Consider the following 25,736-nt stretch of genomic DNA (forward strand, 5'->3'; position numbering starts at 1 on the left):
CTAGGACCCCCTCTACTGCACCTGTCTACAATATTGCAGGTTTGCTGCAAAACCATTGGCCCGTGCAACAAAATTATATCCCCCTGAGAAAGGTGAACTTGGATTGGGTGGGACGAGCCCGCCCAGCCCTGCGATCCTAGACAGTTCTCAGACTGAATGTACCTTTCCAAGGTAATGAGAAAGAACATGGAGGTGCGAAGCATTCCCTTATGTTGCTATTCTCTGATCGCCCAAGCCTGTGAGAGTGCAGGCAGTTAATGAAACGTGGTCAACACTTGTATCTTCTTCTCTGTGGTTCTCTGAGAATGGTCTTCTCTGTCTGGGTCAAGTGTGTCGAGACCAAGAAATGAAGCCCTCTAGTCTGTAATTATGAGGATGTTAGGCTGGATTTCTGCAGGTGGCTCATGCTCTCAGTAGCTGGAATTTTCCTGCTTCCCCTTCGTCCTTGGCTGGGTGACCTTTCTCTGCTCGCCTCAAGCTGCGGCGATCATGTCAGCTTGTCTGTGCAGTCAGAATCTGTCTCTCCTTTCTTGTTCATTTCAGGGGCCTAAAACTTCTACAGCATTCCTTATGCCTTATCCATGTTAGTAGCAGTTAAGCATGTGCAAGCTAAATATATGAATTCTGTGCATCTTGGGGTTTCGGCGTTGGCAAAAGGATATAACTATAGAGATATGTATGCATGTTCGTCCCCTGACTAAGTGGGTCATAAGCATGTGCGTTGTGCCTCTATGCAATAAACTAGTGCAAGTTTGTGTAGCTTCATGTATTGATAAATATGTACTTCATGTATAAAACGTGGCTATGTTGTATTGTCAGTGATGACGTCATTGGCTTCTAATTTCCCAGTCAACCTGATTGATTGATATCAATTCCATTGTCATCCAAATTATCAATTGGGTGTGGTCTGAATGGTTGTCTAAGAGAATACAGTTTTTCGCACCTGCGATACATCGATGATTGCGGTGATCGGGCTAAGAGTGATTCACATCTATCGTTTCTCTGTCTTCATGTCGAGAGTCGTGCAGGAGGGTCACATTTGGCCCCTCGTCTACAACACCTTTAGAAGGCTCCCTAACTACTCAGAGGATCCCTTCTGAATACCTGGACTACACATCAGTATTCAATCCTGTTGAAGCAAACCAACTTCCACCCCATCAGCCTTACGATTGTTGTATTGAATGAATACTGGGATCAATCTATGCGTTCTCTGAAAAGGAAAACCTCATTCTCAAAGAATACATAGATGAAAAATTAAGAAAGGGTTTTATAAGGCCTTCTACATCTCCAGCGCGGGCTCCTAGGTTTTCTATTCCAAAGAAAGCTGAAGTGGAATTAAGACATTAGATTGACTACCATCAATTAAACGCCATCACCATTAAAAATCGGTACCCCCTTCCAATAATCCAAGTTTTCCTGAACCAAGCATGGAATTATAGACTTTATACCAAATTGGATTTAAAGGGGCCCCTAATCTGGTTTGTATATATTCCGGAGATGAATGAAAGACTGTTATCTGGAACTGGTTTAGACTTTATCAGTACCCTGTCATGCCCTTTGGCCTATGTAATGCGCCAGCAGCATCCCATCACTTTTTCAATGAAATATACAAAGATATAGTGGATGTGTTTGTCGTCATTTATTTGGATGAACTCGTAATATACTCCACATCTTATTCAGACCACGTCAATCATGTCCGGGAAGTGCTACGATGACTACAAGAAAACTGTTTTTTCGCTAAACTTACTAAATGCTGTTTCCATCAAGAAAGAATAGCCTATCTCAGGTATATTGTATCTCCCAAGGGTATTGAGATGGACCCCAAGAAGATAGAAGCCATCCTGCACTGCCTGTTGCCAAGAACATGAAAGACAGCCAGAGGTTTCTCTGTTTTGCAACTTCTACTTACGTTTTATCTTCATGGATTCCAAATTTCTGGTGCCTTTGACCAGTTTACTACCCCATTTCTATGGCACCATGATACTCGGACATCCTTTCAACAATCGAAAGATTCACCACGACTCCCATATTACATCTTCCGGATCCAAGTCTACCCTATGTAGTAGAAGGTGATGCGTCTAATTTTGCAATAGGTAGTTAAGTTCTCCAAATTGACCGGTCTCAAGAATACTACACCCTTTCTCGCTACTTGACTCTGGCAGAGCGTAATTATGCAATTTTTGAAAAAGAGCTCTTGGCTATAAAGGAGGGATTCCTCAACTGCCACCATTTTCTTGAAGAAGCCTGACATACCATTACGGTCTTGACTGATCACTGTAACCTCGAATTTCTCAAGACAGCTAAAGCCCTGAATCAACTACATTGTTTGATACATTTCTTTTCTCACTTTGATTTTCTTGTCACTTACAAACCTGGGTCCTTGAACATAAGGGCAGATGACTTGTCCTGTAGGTTTCATGACGAAGTCAAAGAAGGTACGGTAGTGCCTTGTATTCCTTCAGATAGAGTAATCATGGTGATATCCTCTCCTTGGTTATCCTGGGAAAACAAACTAAAGAAATAATACACCTCAACAGTTCAGAAAACCTTTTTAGAAGCCCATCTATTGCATCAATATCACCACAGATTTGTATCCAAAGGGAACAGAAGCTGGATGCCTATGAAAGAATGGCAACTCCTAGCACTGTAATATAGTCATGACCTTCCTGGTGCTGGACATTCTGGCATACACAAGACACAATTTAAGCTAGAAAGATATGTGTGGTGGTCTTCACTTTGCAAAGATGTATGTGATTACATTAGGGGATATGGAGTATGTGCTTGTGCCAAGACACCCCCGTACCAAACCAATTGGGTTGTTACATCCCTTACCTATTGCTGAAGGACCTTGACAGGTCTGTTCTATGGACTTCATCACTAACTTCCCTAATGTTTGAGGCAACACAGTTATATGGACCGTCATTGACTCCTTTACTAAATTAAGGCATTTTGTGGCCCTTCAAGTCTCCACACCCCCCCCCAACTTGATAAAGCCTTCCTGCAACATACATACAGGCTCCCTGGACTTTGCCAATCCAGTGTATCTGATTGAGGGTCCCAGTTTGTCTCTCTGTTTTGAAAAACCCTGAGTAAACTATTGGGAATAGAACTATGTTTTTCATCAGCCTACCATCCACAAAGCAATAGTCAAACAGAACGCATAAACCACAAATTGGGCCAATATCTTTGCTGTTACATCTAGCAGTACTCTGATGATTGGGTATCCCTTTTACCCTTGATGGAATTCGCCTATAACAACAACCCACATGCTTTACTAGGAGACTCTCCTTTTCATGTGTCCTACAGATGGAATCCAGCTTTCATAGAAGGGTGGAATACTTGGTGGACTGGAAAGGGTATGGGCCCAAAGAGCGTTCATCGATACCATCCAAAGATATTCACGCTCCCCGAATCCTTAAGAGTTTCATGGACATTGTCCCGGAAAGCCTGGAAGTTATACTGATAGTGTTTTGGGGAGGGGTTTTGGAGGGGGATGTACTGTTAGGGTTTCCAAGATGCCTCCACCACATGTCCCCCTCTTACTTGGCAGACTTTGGCATCCACAGTGGACCACGCGATGTCTGGCTGCTACCGACAACGGTGGGTGGCCGCATTCGACATATTTCTAGTTCTCCAGCCAAGATGGCCACCGGAACATGATGAATATGCCCCTTCCAAGATGGCGGACAGGAGGATTCCCCTCCACGGCATGCCAACGTCAGGTTGCGGCATGCAGTATAAAAAGGCTGCACTGACAGGAATCAGGTCTTGCAATTACTTTAAACAAGAAGGAGATCTAGGTAATTACTTGTCTAGTATTTTGATTTAAGCATTCTGGTATTTTGATTTAAGAAACTTGATCCTTGGAAGTTATCCTCTTCCTCAGTAGTAGTCATGGGAAAGAATTCTATTGCATTATTCCATGTTAATACAACACTTTTATAGGTCCTGGTGGTTCATTCTAGACTGCTGGAAGATTCAATTAAGGTCCTTGAAGAAAGGGGAGAGGGAGTGGAGACTTAAGCACTCCTTCTAGTTTTAAACCTGATCACTTGTAGTAAGTTGTTTTTCATGTCAACCCTGTACCTCCAGAGTTGAGGTACAGGAACTCGTGAAAGGGGGTGCAGACATTAAGTCTCTCCCGCCTAGGATAGAAACCATTCCCATCTGTCTAGATTTATCCAGGGGGTAGCTTTTCTGCCCTGGATGTGAGAGGTCCTTCCTGACCCCCAAGAGACGTGTCTGCCAGAAAGCACAAAAGCAGCAGAAGGTAACAGGTTGTCAAAGGAAACGGCACCTTAAGTGCACAGGGATAACGGGTTCCTCCAAAATGCGCGCATCCACAATGCAGCAATATCGAGCTTGCTCTCACAGCCAGGCTCTGACTAAATGCCACCTCAAACCATTACTTGCAGGTCCCGAAAAACAGCCAGAGGGCATATAGATGGCCCGAGTTGCTCTGTATAAGACTTAGTAACACAGCCAATACATGAATAGTGCCACCAGAGCTGGCAATACCATGAGTCCAAAACTGCTGCATATAAAACATGAGTGCTTTGCATTAAATACTAGACATATGAGCCTCACATGTGTACACAGGAGTGCAAGGACACGGAATGGGCACAGAAGGCAGCAAGAACACATGCCACACATGTCATGAGTAAAATAATCCAGCAAGCAAACCACTAGGTTTAGAGATGTGTGTTCAAACCGACACCCCAGAGGGTTGACTCAACAATTCATCCTTCTGACGTTGATGAACTGAGTACCCTCAAAGTGGGTAATAGTAACAGCACATTTTTAAGTGAAAGGAACATGGCATGAAGCACTATTTTCTATACATCTGAGGATAATGGTACTAGCCACTGTGAACTAAACAAAGGTGTGCAGGTGAATCAGTTGTCAGAAGACACAAACCCGAAAATAACTTACTTGTGAGAACAAATCAGTAGACACATATTCTGCAAGTAGGAGACCAGGAACAGTAAACTTTAAGTAACTTGTAACGTTATGCGTTGGATACATAACTGTGTTGGGCTTGTAGACCCACGGAATATTAAAATCTGCGCTGGTTTTCAGAAAGAGGGACAGTATTGGCAAAGGATCTCCCCTGAAATAGATGAGGCAGCCATTTTTCTCATCTGTGATTCACTGTGGATAGCCTAAAAACCGCAAAGACAATGGGCCTCATTGTAAGTATGCCTGTCCCGAAACAACGGTGCCGGTAAGCTTACAGACACTGTTGTTTCCGGCCGGCATATGACAGGTCTGCCTGCCAGAGCTGCTGTGCCCGACAGGTCTGACCCTGCCGGGCACGGGGGCCATGGCAGGCAGACCATCACGGAAGCACTGGCACCATTAGCAACGGTGCCGTTGCTTCTGTGGTCCCCACTGCCGGTGCCTGATTTCCTGGCTGCCAGACTTGGAATAGCCCGGTGGTACCAGAAAGTCAGACGGCAGTAATTTTTTACGGCTCCGGCAGCAAACCGCTAGTAGCACAGGCAGGGTTACCGGTGGACCTGTAACAAGGCCCAATGTCTACTCTGTGGGTTTATGACCTCGGATCTTACAAGATGCAGGCTTCAATACCTTTTATTGAATTAACTGAAAATACTGTACAGAGATGGAATACAGATCTTGGAAACCTTTAGGGCCTCCTTGTGAGTAATGCTGCACCCGTAAAACAGGTGGTATTTCCGAATATCACGTGGTTTATCTCTCCACATGATGATGAGTTTACTAACTTATCCAATGAAAACAGGGCTGCGTGCACATGCCAGAAATACCAGCATGAAAAGTAGTAGGGACGGTACCGGTGGAATTATTGGATGTGGTCATTCTGCTAGCCTCAGAGGAGTGCTATTTGACCTCCTAATGAGGCATGTCAGAAACTCTAAATGAGGCGGTCATTTCACGGTGTCACTTGGGCCAACATCATTTTTTATTTTATTTATTTTTTATTTTTCACATTTGTATAGCGCCCTACAGCCCAGCCTCGCGGAATTAGCTAATGCTTCCAAGTTTATGTTGCATTCTCAGTGCACTTCGAATGAGACATGTGTGCCTATGGACATACGGCCTGGTGTGGAAGTTCAGCAGCCCATGTTGAGGGCCCACAGCATGAGCCTTAGCCAATGAGCGCGCTCACAAACACTCATTGGCTACGACTCGTGCTTGTTAGCCTTTGGACACCCAACGATTAGCCAATCCTCTGCAGATAATCGCCCACGGATTGTAACTCCGTGCATCCATTGAAATGCACGAACATGGGCGGGCTTCATTCGCATCTGGGACAGGGTGGCGTGGACCCTACCACAGAGAAGCTGCCTATCTGAAGCTGTCTTCCCTGGGCGACGGACGGGAGCACCGTCCGTCGCCCAGCAGGACTGCCCTCTAACTCACCCTCTCTTCCAGAAGACTGCATCGCGCGTGACCTAGACACGTCCCTGTTCCGCCCGCGAGTGGAGGCCATGGAGAGAGGGATCTCAAACGCTGCCCACATTTCTGATGTGCAATCAACGTATCCCCCCCAACCCCCCTCCCCCCCACCCTCCCTTGAACTGCCCAGACTCCCACAACCTGCGGAAAAATGCGTGGCGGTCACTGCCCCCTGGCGTCTCCTGTTTGTCTCGGGGTGCGGCGCAGTCTGCCTTTCCCGCTGGACACACTCGCATAGGGCGCAGATATGAGGACGGATATCAGCGCAGATACTCACAGGGATACGTTCTCCATAGGGACGGGCCCGCAGCGCTGCCGGCTCTGGCGGAGAAGGTGCTCCCGTCCGTCGCCCAGGGCAGACAGCTTCAGATAGGCAGCTCGGACCCCTAAGTGGGCGAGGTCACTGCCCGCATAGCACAGCTGGCACAGGGCGTTTGCATCCCTCCAAATGTGCTTTCTGCCGAGACGCTTGCAGGAGACCATTCAGGCGCCCGGGCTGCTCTCCTCCTCTCTGTATGCTGCTCCAGCCTGGTGCCTCTTCCTGCTCTGCAGCGGCACCCGCACGGCGCCCTGGCTGGCAGCGCGGATGCTCAGCGTGCTCTGGAGAGATTATGCCATCGCTGCCCGGCTGCCAGCCTGATTGGCTCGAGCCGCTCATCAGCACGCCGTGCCTTGTCCTGTGGGCACGGGACCTGCATGAAGAATCGCTGCAGCGGGGGGGGGGGGCGGGGGGGGGAGGGGGAGACCTTCCGCTACCGTGCAATCGATGCCCCCGGACCCGGCTGCAGCAGGAAGGCCGGAGCTGGCCACACAGAGACCCGCGGAGGCAGGGGGGAGGGCAGGGAGCAGCGGCAGCACACATCATTCATTACTAGGTGGTTAATGCGGAGGCAGGTACATATGCGAGAGACACAGACGGACTACAGATGGAATGATGGTTTCAAGTGACAGGCCGATGCACAGATAGACAGATACACATATTATTACAATTGGTAGATAACTAATATGTGGATACATAAATAGAAATGTGAGAGGCACAGATGGACTATGGATGGATGTTTGAAAGTGATAGATGATAGATAGGTAGACGGATAGATGGACAGAACGATGGCTAGATAGGTAAGATACATAGATAGACGGATAGATAAGTAGATGGATAGACGGATGGATAGATAGATAGATAGATAGATAGATAGATAGATAGATAGATAGATAGATAGATAGATAGATAGATAGATAGATAGATAGACGGATAGCGAAGTAGACGGATAGACAGACAGATAGATGGATAGATAGATAGACGGATAGATAAGTAGATGGATAGACAGACAGATAGATGGATAGATAGATGGATAGATGGATAGATGGATGGATAGATGGATAGATGGATGGATAGATGGATAGATAGATAGATAGATAGATTGATTTGTGACAGAGTCACAAAGAGACATATGGATAGATGTGGGATAGTGACAGGCTAATAGTAGATAAAATGAGACCGACAAACAGATGGAACATGGGAAATTGACAGGGAAATGGATATACAAATTGGTAGATAGATAATGTGAAAGCGACAGAGACAGATCATTTGATAGTAAAGACAGCTAGATAGAGAGATATGTGATAGAGACACACGGACGGATGGATGGAGGAGTTTGGGTGGATGGATGGATGGATGGATGGATGGGGCAGGATGATAGATACATAGCTAGATACGTAGCTGATAGGCATGTTCGAGAGATAGAGTGATCATGTGACGGTGACAGAAGGAAACATAGATATACATATACAGATAAAGTGAGAGCAACAGATGGATAAATAGATGTTATGTTGTGTTATCTTGCATGCATATAGCTCCTCCTGCCCTATGTTATGGATGAGAGATAGATAGATAGATAGGTAGATAGATAGATAGATAGATAGATAGATAGATAGATAGATAGATAGATAGATAGATAGATAGATAGATATGAGAAAGGCACACATGGATGGATGGATGTTTGAAGTGACATGCCAATAGATTGATAGATTCATAGATAAATAGATCGATTAATAGATAAATAGGTCACTGACGGAAGATGGAAGGATGTGTGATGGTGACAGGCTGATAGATAAAAGGAGAGCGACATATTTATAGATAAAAAAGTGATAATGACAGAGAAATAGATGGATATACAAATAGGTAGATAGATAATGTGAAAACGACAAAGATAGATAATGTGAGAGTGAAAGCTAGATAGATAGATAGATAGATAGATAGATAGATAGATAGATAGATAGATAGACATGGTTGGATGGATTGATTGCTTGGACAGGTCGATAGATAACATTATAGATAGAAATATAGATAGATACATGCATACACACATACATACATGCATACAGCGATAGATTGATCATGAGAAGGTGACAGAAGGATAGATGGATACGCATACACAGATAAAGTGAGAGTGACAGATGGATAAATAAATAGATGTTATGTTATCTTGCATGTGTATAGCTCCTTCTGTTGATGGTTATAGAATATAAGTAGATAGATAGATAGATAAATAGATAGATAGATAAATAGATAGATAGATGATAGATATGTGGGATGTATGTATGTATGTTGTGGGAAAGAATGCAAAGTTAAAAGGAGACTGCCTCAAGTTTAGAGAGGCATGCATTGCTTTGTTCATGAATTTCACTTCTCACCAGCTATCACGACATGGGCGCCCTTATGGGATACAAACAATTCCATTTTTCTTTAAGAGAGAGCAGTCCAAAAATGTTAGAGAGTTTCACGCATACCAGGAAAACACATGTGAACTGGCCCTCAAACTGGGTCTTAAACAATGTAGAATTGACAGCAGGAAATGTTGAAAGGCCCAATCTAAATACACTCTCTGTATTTATGGAGAACCGTGCCAACCGCACTGGAACAATGAGATTGCAATATACAAACCAAAGTATTAGTGAGCTACAGAGCAGCATTACATGTCAACGGATGCTGCTTCATTCCTTATAAATCATGGAACATCCAAAAATACCAAGACCCAGATGAGTCAGAAATGTAATCAAGCAAGCAGGAGAACTCAGATTGTATTACAGCAATATTTATGTTAAAGTGAGAAAAGTCAAGTGAACTATTTTGTAATTTTATAGGTTATTAGGGTATTGCCATGTTTTCACTGGCCCAACTATTTATTTTCCCAGCTCTACCTCAAGACTATGTAGACAAATCATCACTTTATGTAAAGTCCTCCTGTAATGTGACAATGGGGGTCATTACGAGTGAGGCGATAAGGGGTTAACGGCGCCGGTAAAGGTGCTGGAGCCGTTAACTCCTTATCGCCTCATTACGAGTCTGCTCACGGTAACCCGCTAAGGACGCCTGGTTTTACCAGCTGCCCTTAACAGGTCCCGTGAGCAGAGAAGGGTGCTAACAACGGGCCCGTTATAAACGGGCCCGTTGTTAGCACCCTCCCCATTCCCATTGAACCCTATGGGGGCTCGAATGGGAATGGGGATGTTCAGGGTCTGTGTTCCCTTAATGGGGAATTACCGGGCCCTCCAAAGTCGGAATGGCCCGGTAATTCCTCATTCAAGGAACCCGGACCCGGTATCCGGTAAGGGGGAAGCCATGATGCTTATAGCAACATGGTTACCCCCTACCTCGTAATGACCCCCAATGTATTTTATGTAACGCAGGTGAAACAGGAAAATACAAATATTTTTTTTTCCAACAACTGTTGGATTATTGTACAAAGTTTCTAGTAATGTAGTGCACGTTAAATATGATACATTACAGTTTTGTGTATGACAAATCAATGGTTTTCAGTGTAGATGCGGCAATGTTATATCCTTTGAGGATATTCAAGTTAACAGAAAAACATGTCTGAACTTCCCTTAACCTAAGGTGTGAATGTAAGCCTGATTATTATCTGACTTTCCTGCTCTGTAGGGGAAGACTCATTTATAACATAAGAAAAAGCAATTAAATCCCAAAAATAAGGCCATTTGAACAGGCCCTCTGAGTTAACAAGCAGCCCCTATCTCTACATATCTATCTAAGGCGAAGATATTCTTATCTATACAAGCTAATATATTCCTCGAAGAAGACATATGGTGTGCTGCCTGATAACCATCAGGCCCTTTGTCCTAGTGCTAAGCTTCAAACACATCTTCTTGTACTTGCAATGAAACATTTGAACTCTATCTTTTCATAAAAACCAACCAGATGGTCAGCAGAATGAAAACTAGAGGACTGTGTGAGCAGACCCAGGTTAATCATTGACTGAAAGACCTGCTGGCCTCATGGGTTTCCTTATCCAAAGAAATTAAATTAAGGTTTGTACTCTCCTTAGGAAACCATGGACCATTTAAATTAACATTACATTTGCATATGAACATGTTTTTTAATGTAAGTCCACAACCAAGTCAGTTACAGTCAAACACAAAAGTGCACAGTGAATGATAAACTGTCATCTTGTACATGAATACAAACAGAATATTTGTAATAATAAAATATTATTAAAAAGATTAATACTGATAATGATAGTCTAAATATTGTAGGCATGTTTGTTTTATTTATGTGGCATCTTGCTAAGAAAAGAAATAAAAGAAGCACTAAGTTAGAATTCAATATTATTCTGAGCAAATTGGCCCCGACTTTATTTTCTTGTCACATGTATAGACATTATGATCATCCAATGGAGATTGAGGGGTGTGTTAAGGTGAGAGTGCTGTCTGTTACATAAGTCAATGGAAGAACTTCACCAATCAATAATTGTGATATTAGCATGAAAAAGTGTGAGGAAATGAGTGATTATAAAAAGAAGAACACACAGAGATTGGGAGAACTCACAATGAATGGAGGAAGAACACCTGTTCCCACTAGATGAGTGCAATTTGGATATTACCTTGAAAATTGGACTTGGTCTAAGCGGTATTCTGAAACAATTCAACCTGATACAGACCTGTTTTTCTGAATAAGAGGGGAAGGGACCATGGAGTGATTCTGGATGGGAAACCCCTGAGAATGTTTGAGGGTCTCTGCTGACTCTGTGCCTCAAAGAATTATTCAGAGTGAGTATAAAGAAAAACTCAAATGTAATTAGATAAGTCCTCTATAATTAGTTCCCTGATAATCCCCTGCAGTAGGAGAAATTAGATGGTGATTTCACTAGGGAGTACTCTTTTGAGCAGAAAACATCATAGTATAGTGGAAAAAGTCACTGCACTTTTCAACCTAATTTAAATGTGACTTTGTGTAGACAACATAGCATTCACTGAGCACATTATCATCATAATGAAAACAGGATATGGTAGTTTGCAAGTGTGAATTATAACCTGCTTTCAATGTACTTAAAACTGAGAGGGATTATATTTAAATAATACTAACATTATTTGTCTGTGTTGTGTATTCTATGTAAAACAGAGAAAGTTTCTCAAAACTACCATGGTAGCATTTTGTAAACAATAGTTAAGTAGTAGCCCGAAACATTGTTATATATATAGTCAACATTGGGCTCTGCTTCAAAGACTCCCCGCACATAGACTAATAAAGAGATACTTGATAATGTTTGATATGTAAAAACCATAGATAGTTAAAATGAATTTGGGAATGAGAGGTACTGTGGTTGAATCACTTCCACTGCCTCCGAAAAAGATGTTAATGTCAATTCCATTCACTTCTCGCTCTTGACCTTCCCCAGTCTGATCCAGTTTGCAAGGTGAAAGGGGAGGGGCACTCACCTTGTATTAGTATCTCATAAAACCATTTTCCTATAGTGGGTAGTTGAGCCAAAATAATGTGCATTCTAAATTGATAGCACTGTTTATCTAGCCAAATCTGCAGAATTAGATGAAACTCATGATAGCCTAAATTTAAATTGGATGCTTAGAAACTGATAACCTCAAACTCACACTGGGTGGGGAACAAATTGAAGTAAATATGTATACATAAATCTATGCAACTTTTTCTATGGTATGACTACATGTTTTTGATTCTGGAGAAAATATAAGAATTTGGACTTGCTAATTATTGACTGGATTTGGTTTTTTTGAATGTTAATTGAACAAAGCTTTAATATACTGGACAAAAAGTGGCATTATCGTCATAAAACTCAGTACTGCTTAGAGGTGTAATTGTAATATTAAAAGTTCTGTTGAGTGACTGAATGTGTGTATTACATTTAGCAAGATTTTCACAGCCAGGCCAATGCACTGTATACAAGCGGGTGTTGGAATTATTGATGGTCACAATGACAAGATCAACATTTTAATCCAATAATTACAATGTGTGAGAGTGGTAAGCTGCCAGATACATGGAAAGATAGATCGATAATGATAGAGAGATAGATAGATAGATGTATATATTGATAGATAAAAACATGCCAGTGTGTGGGATTACACTCTCTACATATTGGTGTTATAAAGTACCAGCAATCTTTACAAATAAGATTGAGTCTATTTGACAGCATATAACTCCTAACTTGTTTAGATTGACTACAAGCACCTATAATTTACATGGGAATTGTGTCTCCACCTCTTTTTTTCAAATAATACTTTGTGGGGGTTTCTCTGTACTCAGTCATTATCAGTCACGTTGTGGCAACTATTGCCAAGCGTCACCCTTTCTCAACTCTCATGCTGGACTTACTTTGCTTCTTGTACTCATGGTGGCCCTGAATCATGCTGTTCCCATCTTGTATCCTGGCTTGCAACATTATGTGTTACTACTGACTTCTGCAATTGTATTCATTCTCCCCTCTTGCTTCTCCACTCTTTTGACTAACTCTCTGTTCTCTCCTCCTTTCCCTTCTCACTTTTCCTATCTCCTCCCTTTACTTTCTTCTATGCACTTACTCTATCAAAATTGTCCCTGGACCTAGTATGATAGCAACCTTGTCTGTCACCTCCCCCCTCTCCAGCACTATCTGAAATGTCGTCAGGCCTAGTATGATAGTCGCTTATTTGTTCCTCCCCTACCTTTCTGCACCCCTCTCCCTCACCTCTTGTTTTTCTCCAGCTCTACCAGAAATGTTGTCAGGCCTAGTACAGTAGTCACCTGGCTGTTTCCATTTCCTTCCCACTCTCCCCCTCCCTTCCTTATCTATGTCTTATCTCTTGCACTATCTGAAATGTTGTCAGGCCGAGTATGATAGTTAATTTCACCTCCTTACTGTTCAAGGCCTGTAAGAATGTCATTGTATTTCCCCTTGTTCCCTCCCTTGCCTTGAAGCACTTTGAAACACATTGGGCCTCATTACACGGATGGCGGAGAACCATGGCGCTACTAGCGCCATGGTTCATGCCGGTAAAATACCGGCACCGCCTTGGCGGAAAGGGGAATTACCGCCCCATTCCAAGCTTGGCGGGGCAGTAATTCCCCCTTCCACCATTGCCCTTCCCCATTCCCATTTTTGGCCCATAGGGCTCAATGGGAATGGCAAAGGCGCTAATTACGGTACCGCAAATTGCGGTACCGTAATGAGCTCCCTGGGTCCCTTTGTGGGTTGGTTTTTAACGCCTGCAAAAAGCAGCCGTTAAATCCCCCAACCCGCAAAGGGACCTCGTAGTAAGGCGGTAAGGATTTACCGGTACCGGTACTTTACCCGTACCGGTACATCCTTACCGCCATCCGTGTAATGAGGCCCATTGTGTATAGGTGCTATATAGATAAACTATCATATCATATCATATCATATCATATCATATCATATCACATCATATCATACAAATTGTACTGGAGATGTGTGCCTTTCAACTATGCCAAAATTCCGCCTAGATACACTGGTACCTCTTCTTACTTCTTTGGATAGTCCCTCATTTGAGGAGGGTTTTCTGCCCAACTATATCAAGAAATGAAATGTACAAGGTGACCAGCTTTTACAAGAAACTGAAGCATGGAAACTGATCTCTCAATGTCAGGGAAAAGGTCCTTCAAATGAAAGAACTTGATGGCACAGTATCATTTATGCGACTTCATTTAACTGGTACATTTGATATGGTATCTCACCAGACGCAACTAAACAGACTGATTGCCAAACTAACCCCTGGCCCCAGGTCCTTTATTTATCTGCAAAAATGTCTGTGGAAAAGCATATCCTCTGTAAAGATTAAAGAACTTAAATCATACCTTATTCTCTGAAATGCAGTGTCCACCGAGGTTCCTGACTGTCTTCAATCGTGTGTAATCGGTAGTAATGGGAGTGGTGTCGTTCCATCATTATGGAGACAACTCCCACATCATTTTGAAACTGACTAGTGGCCCGGAGGAAAACAGTGAGCATATTAAGAGTGATGTTAGTGCACTAGAAACTTGGATGAAAAATAGTGGATTTTGCCATAATCCATAAAAATTTAAAATCCTGCTAATATACTCTGATCACCACTAGCTACTCCCATATCTCGATTTCACCTGCCAGAGAAATACAGGCAGTGGATAGGGCAAACTGTTTGGGACTTCTACTGGGTATTCTCGATCCCATGCACTATGCTCTATTCTATGCACTCCCAGCAAATTCTGCAATTAGCAGGGACGTCATTTCATCAAAATGCCTGGGGTAGTGGAAGTGACATCACATGACCCTTGACCCCTGATGACATCACAAGAAATGATGTTATTTGACCCCACCCCCAAGTGACATCAAGGGAAGTGATGGCACATGACCTTCAGAGGCATCTAACGCCCGTTTTTCCAGGTGCTCTCATTTCAGGCAGATATAAGAACTGAGGCACAGAGGGAGGCGTGATTTGTCCACACATTTGGGGAATGTCATTTTCCAGATTTGACGTGGAGCCTATATGTAAAAACTACATAATTCAGTACTTGTAACTGGGTAACTGAAATCTCTAATGCAGGCTACAGCTATGTATCAAACATCTATACATCAATGGACACAGAAGTACTCATTATCTGTGGTATTGATGTGTTAAGCCAAAAAACACTGTCCTGGGGAGGAGTACACTGTCTGTTTGCCCAGGATTACAATTCTACATGAGCAAAGCCTGAAAATTAAATCATTAGAATCTACAAAATTCCCTGTTTATAAATGTATCTATCAGTCGGCTACAACTACGATAGAAGAAACGTATTGTGCGGGTGTAATATGAGGCCATCCATCTGTCTCCGGTTGCATTTATCTTTAAGTTATATGCTAGTATTCACACATACTCATGTTCGCCTTGAGATGTTTTTATAGTATCATTACTGGCACTAGGCACAAAGCTGGCTCTGCCAATATATTCCAGTACTCCTATGTAAGACTGTACTCCCATTGGTTTGGCCATTAAAAGTGACAAGTCACAATAAGAAAACATGTCCAAACAGGTTCCAACGTAAGCCAGTCTAGACCCCTAAGAACACGTATCATCCTTGCTTCATCATAGATGCTCAGTTAATAATAAGTCATGCGACAGTAAGAAATATACAGGCCGCTACAATAAAACGTCAGTCTAGTGAGGTAATACTACTTATCATGCTTGCTTCATCATAGATGCTCAGTTAATAATAAGTCATGCGACAGTAAGGCTGCTACAATAAAACATCAGTCTAGTGAGGTAATACTACTTATCATGCTTGCTTTATCAAAGATTCAGAGTAATAAATGGCATGCCACAGTAAGCAATGGCTATACTCGCTGTACCAAAATGCCAGTCTAACCAGGTAATGAGACACATGAACTTGACTTTGCCCGAAAATACCAGTAAAACATGAAAAGTCAAAAAATAAAAATAAATATATATATATTTATATATATATATATATCTATATACACACACACACACACACACAACACCTTTTCATCGACCTATACATCTCCTCTCACATTCATTCACACTGCATTCACCACACAGGCATGCAACCACCCAGCCATTCACACACACAATCACATTCATCCCCCTTCACCCCCCAGTCACTCACCCATATACCATCTCTAACATACACTGACCGCCACCCACCCAGAACATTTACACACACACACACTTAAATTCCTATTCTCTCACCCACAAACCTCTCACATCCACATACACTGCATTCTCCACACAGCAACGCACCCACCCAGAATATTTCAACATACACTATCACATTCCTACTCATTCACCCACCAGTCACTCACTCATCCACCTTCTTGACACAAGAGTATAGCTAAGCGGCAACGTGCTCGCCTTGGAAGCAAGACGACACACAGCAACACAGGTTCGATCCCGGGGTCTGTGTTTCAAAACCTCTGGGTATCAAGCGCATTATAAATAACCTATCATATCATCTTACATACACTGTCACTACATTATCTTCACATGCACTCACACACACTATTAGATATCATCTCATTCACCCACCTCTCACTGATGACCCATAGCACATACATACATCTGACACGCACTTCACACATGCAAACTATACATCCCATTTTAAAAAAGCCTTCTTACCTGTTTTTGCAGCTTCGATGCGTTACTCCAGGACACCCTCAGTGTTTCTGTGCTGCTCATAAACAGGAACCAGGAGGCTGAGAGAGTTTCCTGGTTCCTGTGAGTTGAGCCGCGAGGAAGCCGGAGGAGAAGGGGTGTGACCTGAAAAGGGCATGTGACACATGCCACATGACATGGTGAGCTCCAACCCCTAATGAGTGCTTCCTTCTCATGCTGCAAACCACAGCCCAGCTTTCACCCTGGTGGGTGAGGACTGTGCTGGGGCACCCCGAGACAAGGTGTAGCAGAGCCCCCGCACCGCAGGGGCTGCGGGGCAATCGCGACTCCAGGAGCTTCAGTTTAAAAATATATATATAAATGTATATATACATTTCTTTTTTTACAGGGGTAGCAAAAGAGAACACAGGGCGACCCCCAAATGAGGTCCCTGGCTATTAGATCTTCCACAGATGAACTGTTCCTACTTAGACACATTTGCCCTTTTCGGGATAGATGGAGGAACATGTGTCTTATTCTGTGTGAGGCTGATTCTTCCAATAACTGCATGCACAATCACAGCACAAAGACAAATACATGTCATTCTTATTTTAGGAGCTGATCAATGCATTGTCTAACATCTACACGCATCACTCAACACGGCATCCTCACGACTAACACTAAAACAATCAGTATATAAATATATATATATATCTGGTTATCAAAAACCTCTACTGGATTTCTATGCACGCAAGGATCAGGTTTAGATGCCCCCTGCTACATGTAGCTGTATTTGGTCATGGGTTATAATCTTTTATAACACACTTAATACCATAGACAAGTGTCCAAACGCAGGACCGGGTCTCGAACTGTGCTGCTCTGCATTGTCTTGCTTCCCAGACAAATGTGTTGCTCCTGAGCTAGCCTTCCGGCCCACATGTAGTAACAATCTTCATTCATCTGTTGCATATCTAGTAGACATCACCTGCATTGAGTGAAATGAAGCGATGGGTCCATCTTAACACAAACAGGCAGCCGTTCTGTGGATATCCTTGCCTTAGGAGCTGTGCAGGACTAGCAGCTTGTGCTCTTTTGAAAGATATTTAAGAGCGGTCCATTTCAATAACTTCCTTGCATGCTCTGAGGCCTTCGGCATGTGGCGCGGCTTATAAGAATTTTTAATAAATAAATAAACATTTTGCGTGCTCATTTGGTGGGGTTTTGACAGCACTGTGATACCGCTTGGTTGAGAGAATCAAATCAAGCAAGAAAAAGAGTTAGATGGATAAAGAGGGAGCGAGGGAGAATGAGACAGAGATAGAAAGATAGACGGAGAGATAAATAGAAAGATAGATATAGATAGAAATAGAGAAAGAGCGAGAGAGGCAGAGAGCGATAGCGAGAGGGATAGAGAGAGAGAGAGAGAGAGATAATGTACACCCACAATCTGTTTGTGTGTTTGTTTATTTATTTATATTGCACACCAGACCCTCAGTTATCAGAGCGCAGAAGATACAAGAAGTCTTACAGCTTTAGTTACACATAGCATATATAAAAATCAAGAAAAACAAGAGAATACAGATCCAAAATGAGCAGATGCATACAAGCAGAACAACACTATACAGGCAGCGTGAAAACAAGCATTCTGAGGTCAATGTTTAATACGAATGTGTGGTATTATTGGTCATTGTCTTCAAGCCAGTTGATGAAATTGTGTCGGAAGATCATATATGATTGGTCTGCTCTTATGGATGGAGGCAGGGAGTTCCAAAGCTGAGCTGCTTTAACTGTAAATTTGCAGCCTGCGACCTTGGATAGTTTAGATCTTGGGATGGTGAGGCGGTTAGCATTAGCTGTTCTAGTGGGCCTAGTCCAGGATTTCCTAGAGCATCTCTCGATAAGGTAGCAAGGTGCAGCGTTGTTTAGACATTTGTAGGTCAGTGAAGCAGTTTTCAGCCGAATTCTGTCATAGGTAGAGAGCCAGTTGTTTTGTCTCCTGATCTCAGAGATATGCTCTTTCCTAGGTATGCCGAGAGCCGCTCTGAGGGCAGGGCGGTTTCCCTCCTGATGAGCAACCCTTACAGAACACACCATTTCCCACCCTGTACTCCCTCTGGGCACTGCTGTATGTTCCTCGCTACCTGTAAATGTTAACTATTTCCTGCCCTTAATATTATGCTGGTAACACATGCTATCTTGAAACACTGTTTTCCCCTGCAACCATGAAATAAAGACATGCAACCCTAACGTACATCGATCCATTACTTCACAAAGGTATAGTTGCACTCAAGAAATAGCCTAAATAAATAAATAAGCAAATCTGCATCTGTAATGAGGCCTCGGCATGCACTGTTGAAGGTAGAACTGGGTGTGTCCATTGAGGCAAGTGAGCGGAATCTATAAAGAGAATCCTCTGGCCAGGCTCTCTTCTGTGAGTGCATCTGGAGGATGCTGAGAAAGAGGCCATAATTGCCTGCAGCAGAGGAATGCGAGTGGCTGATCTCAGGTCGGAGGCACTCACAACAGTGCATGAATTAGTGAACACCAATGAATAATTGAATATTTCCATAAAACATCGGTATGCAAAGACTTCCTTACTCGGGAGGGTTCATTATTCACTGATACCCCACTTGACGAAAAGTGGCGAAATACAACATTTTTTTTAATTGGCTAAAGCGCTAAATTGAATTAATTCCTAAATGTGAGAAATCAGTGGCAGATAATGACCTGGATAATGCAATTCGGTATTTTCAATATTGGTCTAAAACTCAAGTGAACAATTGACAGATTCGTGTGGGTGTAACATGGGCCTGCCTCCTGTGCCTCTTTGCATGTTTTGGACTACATATCCCGAGATCCCTCAGAAAATTGTAGTCTAAAATATGTGGAAAGCTAAAGGTTGCAGATACCATGTATAGTGCAATGTTCAATATTACCATTTAAAATGTGCTGTATCTTCAGTGCAGTTCCATTCATACACTCACTATTCAGACGACCTAATTATCTCATTAACGCAAGTCAGAGACACACCGGAGTATCACTTAACCTCTGGCTAGGGAGCTTGATGTTCCTAGGGACTCAATGTGCCCTGCTTTGATCATGTTGAGTAAAGCCCTGCTGTGTGTGCTATTATGCAGAGGAGACATTTTCATCCAGCCAACGTGTCTCCTTTGGTGTTTGGCACAATGTCGCTCCAAGGTTCCTGATGGCTGGCTTGTACTACCTGGCCGCTCTCAGTTTCTTGGTCTTCCTAATGCCCTGCACTTCTCGATATTAGCATCACTGCCATCTTCTTGCGTCGCATCATAGCCTCCCATATCTCTTGTTGTTGGAATCAGGTCCTGCTTCTTCATCCATTAAGTCTGCAATGGAAAGTGTTTTTCTTCCTAATTCAGCTTTCCGATGTTCTTTCCCCGATAGCCGTCTTGGATTGATTGTGTTCTGCATGTTTTAGGTTCCGTTATTATAACTTTTAACCCGACCCTACACCTCAATATTAAGTGCTAATCGTGCATATTTACGTAGGAAATTATTGCAAGCCCTACCCTCTCCAACCCTTAAGCACAGCTCTCAACTCACACGCTTTTTGGCGGGTGTCACCCGCCTTGTAAACAGCTGACTCACCCGCCAAGCCTCCTGCACGGCCATTCGTTTCAATGGGCCTCTCACCCGCCAAAAATGAAATCGGGTGTTTCACCCGCCTTTGCGACACAAATGGTTGAGAACTATGCCTTAAGAGGTTACGTACGCATTACATCTGGACCGACTAGCAGGATTTGAATAATGAGGTTTATGAGGTCCCTGAACCCTTCTTTTACACCCTTATGTTCAGCTTGAGGTGGTAAATCGGGCTTCCAAGTCCACAATTCCCAGTTCCCAATTCTCCAGTAGCCTTTACCACTAATTTGTAACAGAATGATACTGGTGGCCAATGTAAACATTGAACCATAAGAGAGTCCTCACCACTGTTCAAAGAACTGCTGATTCTCTCCCAAAATTCCACTTGAATGCTCAGCGTCTCCCTTATCCACCGTTATTTATGTATTTGTTTGGTTGGGGCCGTAGCCCACAGGCATCAGGGCGCCTGAGTTAAAGGGTCTGGCCAATCAGACATCCAGGAACATGAGCAGAATTCGTCGGTAATGCCCTTGTTCTGTCAGCCACCTGTGTGCCTCCCCCAAATGTCTGCCATTGTTTCTTGGATGATGCCATCTCCCTTTCTCTCATGCTCCTGTCAAAATCTGCTAATCACTCCCCACCCCCAGTGCCACAAATTGCATGCCACCTTCCCTCACCCCCACCATACTCACCTGTCCGAATAGTCCTCTTCCCCTCCCAGTCTCTCTGCATGCCAGACTTCTCTGTCACCATCATGGCCACCATAGACATAGTAAAGGGACTTACTGTCTTTACTATGTTGCATGGTGCCCTCTTGTTCTGTCGTGTTATTGTTTTTTTTTTTTTTATATAGGAAAATTGAGTATTATATTACATGGCATCAGGGAAGATAGCGATAACCATTGAGTTTGGGAGCTGATTGATCTTTGACCCACCCCATCACCCCCCAAACACGTGGGTTATAACTATATTCCACAATGAGAATGTACAGAACGTGGTCCCAAGCAAACTGTCTGCTTTCACTATGCAAATGCTTGTCAGCGCATACCCACTTGTGGATGGTTTTGTCTACTTACAATTGTGATACAGTTCAGGGAGCAGGGTTGCATCTCAGCCCTTAGCATAGCTATGTGTTTAGGCTAATAAAGTTGATAAAAGGTGCAGACTGTTCAGTTGGAATTAAAATATGCAAACTAGAGGTGACCGAGACATCTCTGCAGCAAGTGTGACGAATCAACTTCTGGGGTACCAGTGGTCCCGGGATTAATATCGGTTTCTAAACCATCACTCAGCCCCACACCACTAGTACACCAGAAAGTATCAAAACAGATTGGAAACACAAGTCAATCATAAATCTCCTTGTCCAATTTTGGTAACGTGACCGGAACGGCAGCCTTATCTCTGAAAGGTCGTGGATCGTTGGTTAGTTTACCCAGTGATAAAAGGGACTGTCCAGACAAGGTTGCATACAAATATCTACTTTATTATTATTATCACAACAGACAGTTCTAGCACACTACAAAATACAACCCACCCTGTAAAGGAATGCAGAGGGCAGACAGTTTTAAAGAAGGAAAAGGAATACACTCTGGATACTGACAGGAGGGTATTCGGTATAGTATTTAATCACAATAGTCCAAGAATACTTGGTTTTAACACAAAGGGAGCAATGGGTCATACAATGTCACTAGGGGCATTCAGAGAAGGACCAGGGGCACAGAAACACAATGTACCTTGTACAGGTAAAAGTTCTTGGTGCACGACAGTGTAAAGTCAGTTTCAGGGCGCTTTGCAGCTTCTGTGACAGAGTTCAAGATGGGAGACAGCTGCAGGTACCTGGTGGCAGGTAGTTCGGTGAGAGAGGCTGGACGGACAGCTGCAGGATGACCTACACGGTGGCTCGGGGTCAGGAATCTTTGTCTCAGTGCTGGTTGGCGGTTCTGAAACACTGGTTGAGTCGTCTCTGATGGCTTTAGAAACTGCAGCATAATAACAGTCAGAGGTGCAGTCGGTTACAGCTTGACGGGCTCGACTGGCTCATAAATGTCCTTTAAGGTGGACATGGGTAGATGCTTGTCAATGCACTCCTCCTAGGTCATTCACTGGGCTTGTGTCGTCCTTTAAGGTGGACGGCCTAAAGCTGAGGAGAGTGTTGCAGGCAGCTGCCTGGTCCTTGGTTTGGTTCAAAGACTTTCTGGCACTTCCCTTCTAGGAAGTTTGCTGCAGAGTTTAGCAGGGCACTCTGTGTGCTGGATGGGTACTGGTTCTGGAGCTTGCTGGAGGGTCCTTTGGATCCGGTATCTCAACTGTTCCATGGGAGATGTTCAGGGGAGGGATCTTGCTTCCCTCTTAGAGGTCCTTTCCTTCCTTCACTGGCAGAAGATATAAGGCAGACTGTATCTTCTGCCAGGGTCCAATGCCAAGTTCATCTTGTTACTCCTTGGAGGTCTTAAGATGATCTGCCCAAAGGAGGGGTTTAGCCCTCTTTTAAAGGCAAATGGGCCATAGTGATTGATGTAGGTTAAGCCTACTTTAATGAACCAATCATGTTTCCCCACCAACAATTTCCTGTATGCATTTGGTCATAACCAGAGTGCTTTGCAACAGAAAAGGTAAAGGGGCGAACACATGTAATACTAAGTCCCACCCTTCTTCCTGTCCTTTGGGGATCAAATGGTTTCTCTGGTCAGTGGAGCTCTCTGTGGTTCCTGATTAATGCGGCAGGTCTCCTTGAAGCTGCGGCAGGACCAGACTTTCTGACGCTGTCAATCCACATACTCGTACCTTCTGAATGGCTCCGCATGTGGGAATACTGTAATACACTCAGTACGAGACATGACATTTCACTGTCCATTGATACTAAGGGCGGGAGCTGGCTTCAGGTTGACACAGTGCATATCAAAGCTAGTTGGGGCTTCCTGTCTCCTTTGTTAACCTCTGCAGCCAGGCCTCATCTGGCCCTCTTTGAAGTACACTCTATGTGTATATTAATTATGTTAATTGTTGCCACCATATGCAGGGCTAAACAAAAGTACAGGTGGGATCCATAGAGCCTTTGTTAGTAAATTATGCTGGCCATTGCAGCAGGAAGGTTCAGCCCTCCCCTTCTGAGATGACATGGTGTAATCCTGGCCATCATATCCCAACTAAATATGACAGGGGGGACTGTGCTTGTAGCAAAGTCCACCCAGAGTACACAGGTCTATGTGTATAACATGCAGTGAGCATAGGAACAAGTTTGCAGAGGTTGATCAACCATCATTCAATTTAATTTAAAAATAAAAAAAAAACAGGTTAGAGCACCCAACACTCCCCAACCCCCCACCACCCGTGTGTGTTGTTGAATTACTCGATTTAGGTGCCCAAACCGATGATTTGTCAGTGGAGTATGTGATGTCACTTTACAACAAATCAGTTAAAGAGCAGTGTTGGAGTCAGAAAGCATTTTTTGGAGCAACCCTTGTGTACTCTATCTGCCAGGCTAACTGCGTCAAGCATACAATATCACATTTTCACAGTGCTTCCTGATGGATTTCTGCCGCTTCAAATCACTATAAATATAAATGTTACTAGCTGTACCCAGTTTCTCAAACGCTGATCTAGCAGACTCTCTCCCTCTCTCTGTCTTTCTGTTTTTCAGCAATCATCCTCTCTTTGTGTGTGTGTCTCTCTCTCTCTCTCCTTCTCTCTCTCTCTCTCTTTCTCTCTCTCTCTCTCTCTCTGTCGCTCTCTTTCTCTATCTCTCCCCCTCCCTAGGTCTCTCCCTGTCTCACCCTCTCTCTCTCTCTCTCTCTCTCTCTCTCTCTCTGTTATTCAGATTTGAGTTATCAGAGTTATCATTAGAGCCCCACCAGCCGCTGTTGACAGTAGTGCGACCAGGGAAAATCGAAAAGGGGAGGTTGTGGTGTTTTTTAAGCAAGAGAATCTCTACTAGCATTGTTAAGAGGCACTTTTTAAATGGTTGCAATGTTAATTTTCAATGATAACTTCACTATATATTCAAGTCATACTAAGAGTGTAACCCTTGTCTTACTAAGCAAAGCACATTATCGAAACCTAGGATAACAATATAAATTATTTTCCGATAGAAGGCTATCATTCCCATATAGTCTGGTGCATTCCTATTGCACTCATTTGAAATACACCAATGAGAAATGGGAAGGGGACAAATGGACCTTACAAGGTTTCCTGGCTGCTTTTATAAAAATCAATGTGCATTTTGGGAACATAACAATGACCACAGGTTAAAAAAAATATGTTTTTATATTTTACAAATATGTGTGTGATAAAAGGTTTGTATGCTTGAAACATTAAGAACATAATGCACAGTAGGCTTTCTATTCATGTAATCTTATACAAAATTCCCCCTAACATTAAAATGTTTGTAACCATGAGCAACAGAGGCTCATTCCGAGAGCCTAAGGATATCAAGAATCAATTGCTGTGACATATGTTACTTGATTGGAATCACAGGACTGTTTCACTTCATTTGAGAAGAGGAGACGCTGGGTCCCAGTGGGCGCATACACAGCCCTCAACGCACAGACATCCTAGAGACCCATACATATATACACTAATTGAAGAAACATTAATGTGTTGTGCTTTTCTGAGGTGTCCCTGCTGAGATTACCACGTCACACTATCTGAAGCAAGTGCACAACGTACTGAGCTATCTCATCACTCGGATGCAGAGCCTGATGATTTATTGTGGCCTTCTTTGGGTGCATTAACGGATGGTGCATTTCAATCTGTCTGCCATCTGTTCTGGGATTAAAGTAAAATCTCTCTGAGATAATGACTACCTCATTGCTCAAACAAAATTAATGCTGAGGCCCACTTCTAAGAAATGCATTGCAAAGATTATTTTTTAATCACTTAAATTCAAGTAAAATATCTGTGATCGCTTTCTATTGCACATTGTGACCTGGTTACCAGTCTACGATGAAACTGAGATAAGGAGGGTCAGTCGAATATTGGACAGAATTTTTCCTAGTGTGTGAGGGTCAAATGTAAAAAGTCAAGAATTCTGGGTCTATCCACTGTTATTAGGCAAATAAACATACTACATATCAAAATAAGTTGTTGCTTGACAAAGAGAAATGACTTTATCATATCAAATCCAATAATACTTAGATTTCTGTGTCGGAATGTCTTCCGGCAGGACAATATTTGGTTGTTACAGCCCCGGCAGAGTGCTGCATTAGGTGTTATTGGCCGATACCCGAGTTGTAGGCCGGAGGTAAAACTAAGGGCGCCTGACAAGGGGATAGCCGGTTGCACCCATT

At 43.2% G+C, this 25,736-nt stretch overlaps 1 protein-coding gene across 2 annotated transcripts in view; it reads right to left on the minus strand.

Annotated features, from left to right (window-relative positions):
- The window catches only part of ARRB1 (arrestin beta 1), a 1,358,416-nt gene that overhangs the window by 1,075,749 nt on the left and 256,931 nt on the right, over window positions 1–25,736 (minus strand). Inside the window, exon 1 of one of the 2 annotated variants that reach the window (XM_069640203.1) lies at window positions 6,716–7,145. The exons of the other annotated variant lie outside the window; for it this stretch is intronic. Coding sequence (XP_069496304.1) covers window positions 6,716–6,921 — 206 coding nt within the window. The 5' untranslated portion in view covers window positions 6,922–7,145. Of the gene's footprint in view, window positions 1–6,715; window positions 7,146–25,736 lie in introns of those variants that run through there. 2 annotated transcript variants of the gene reach the window in all.

This window comes from Ambystoma mexicanum, chromosome 7q (genome assembly GCF_040938575.1).
Source record: "Ambystoma mexicanum isolate Mex_15411 chromosome 7q, UKY_AmexF1_1, whole genome shotgun sequence".
NCBI lineage: Eukaryota > Metazoa > Chordata > Amphibia > Caudata > Ambystomatidae > Ambystoma > Ambystoma mexicanum.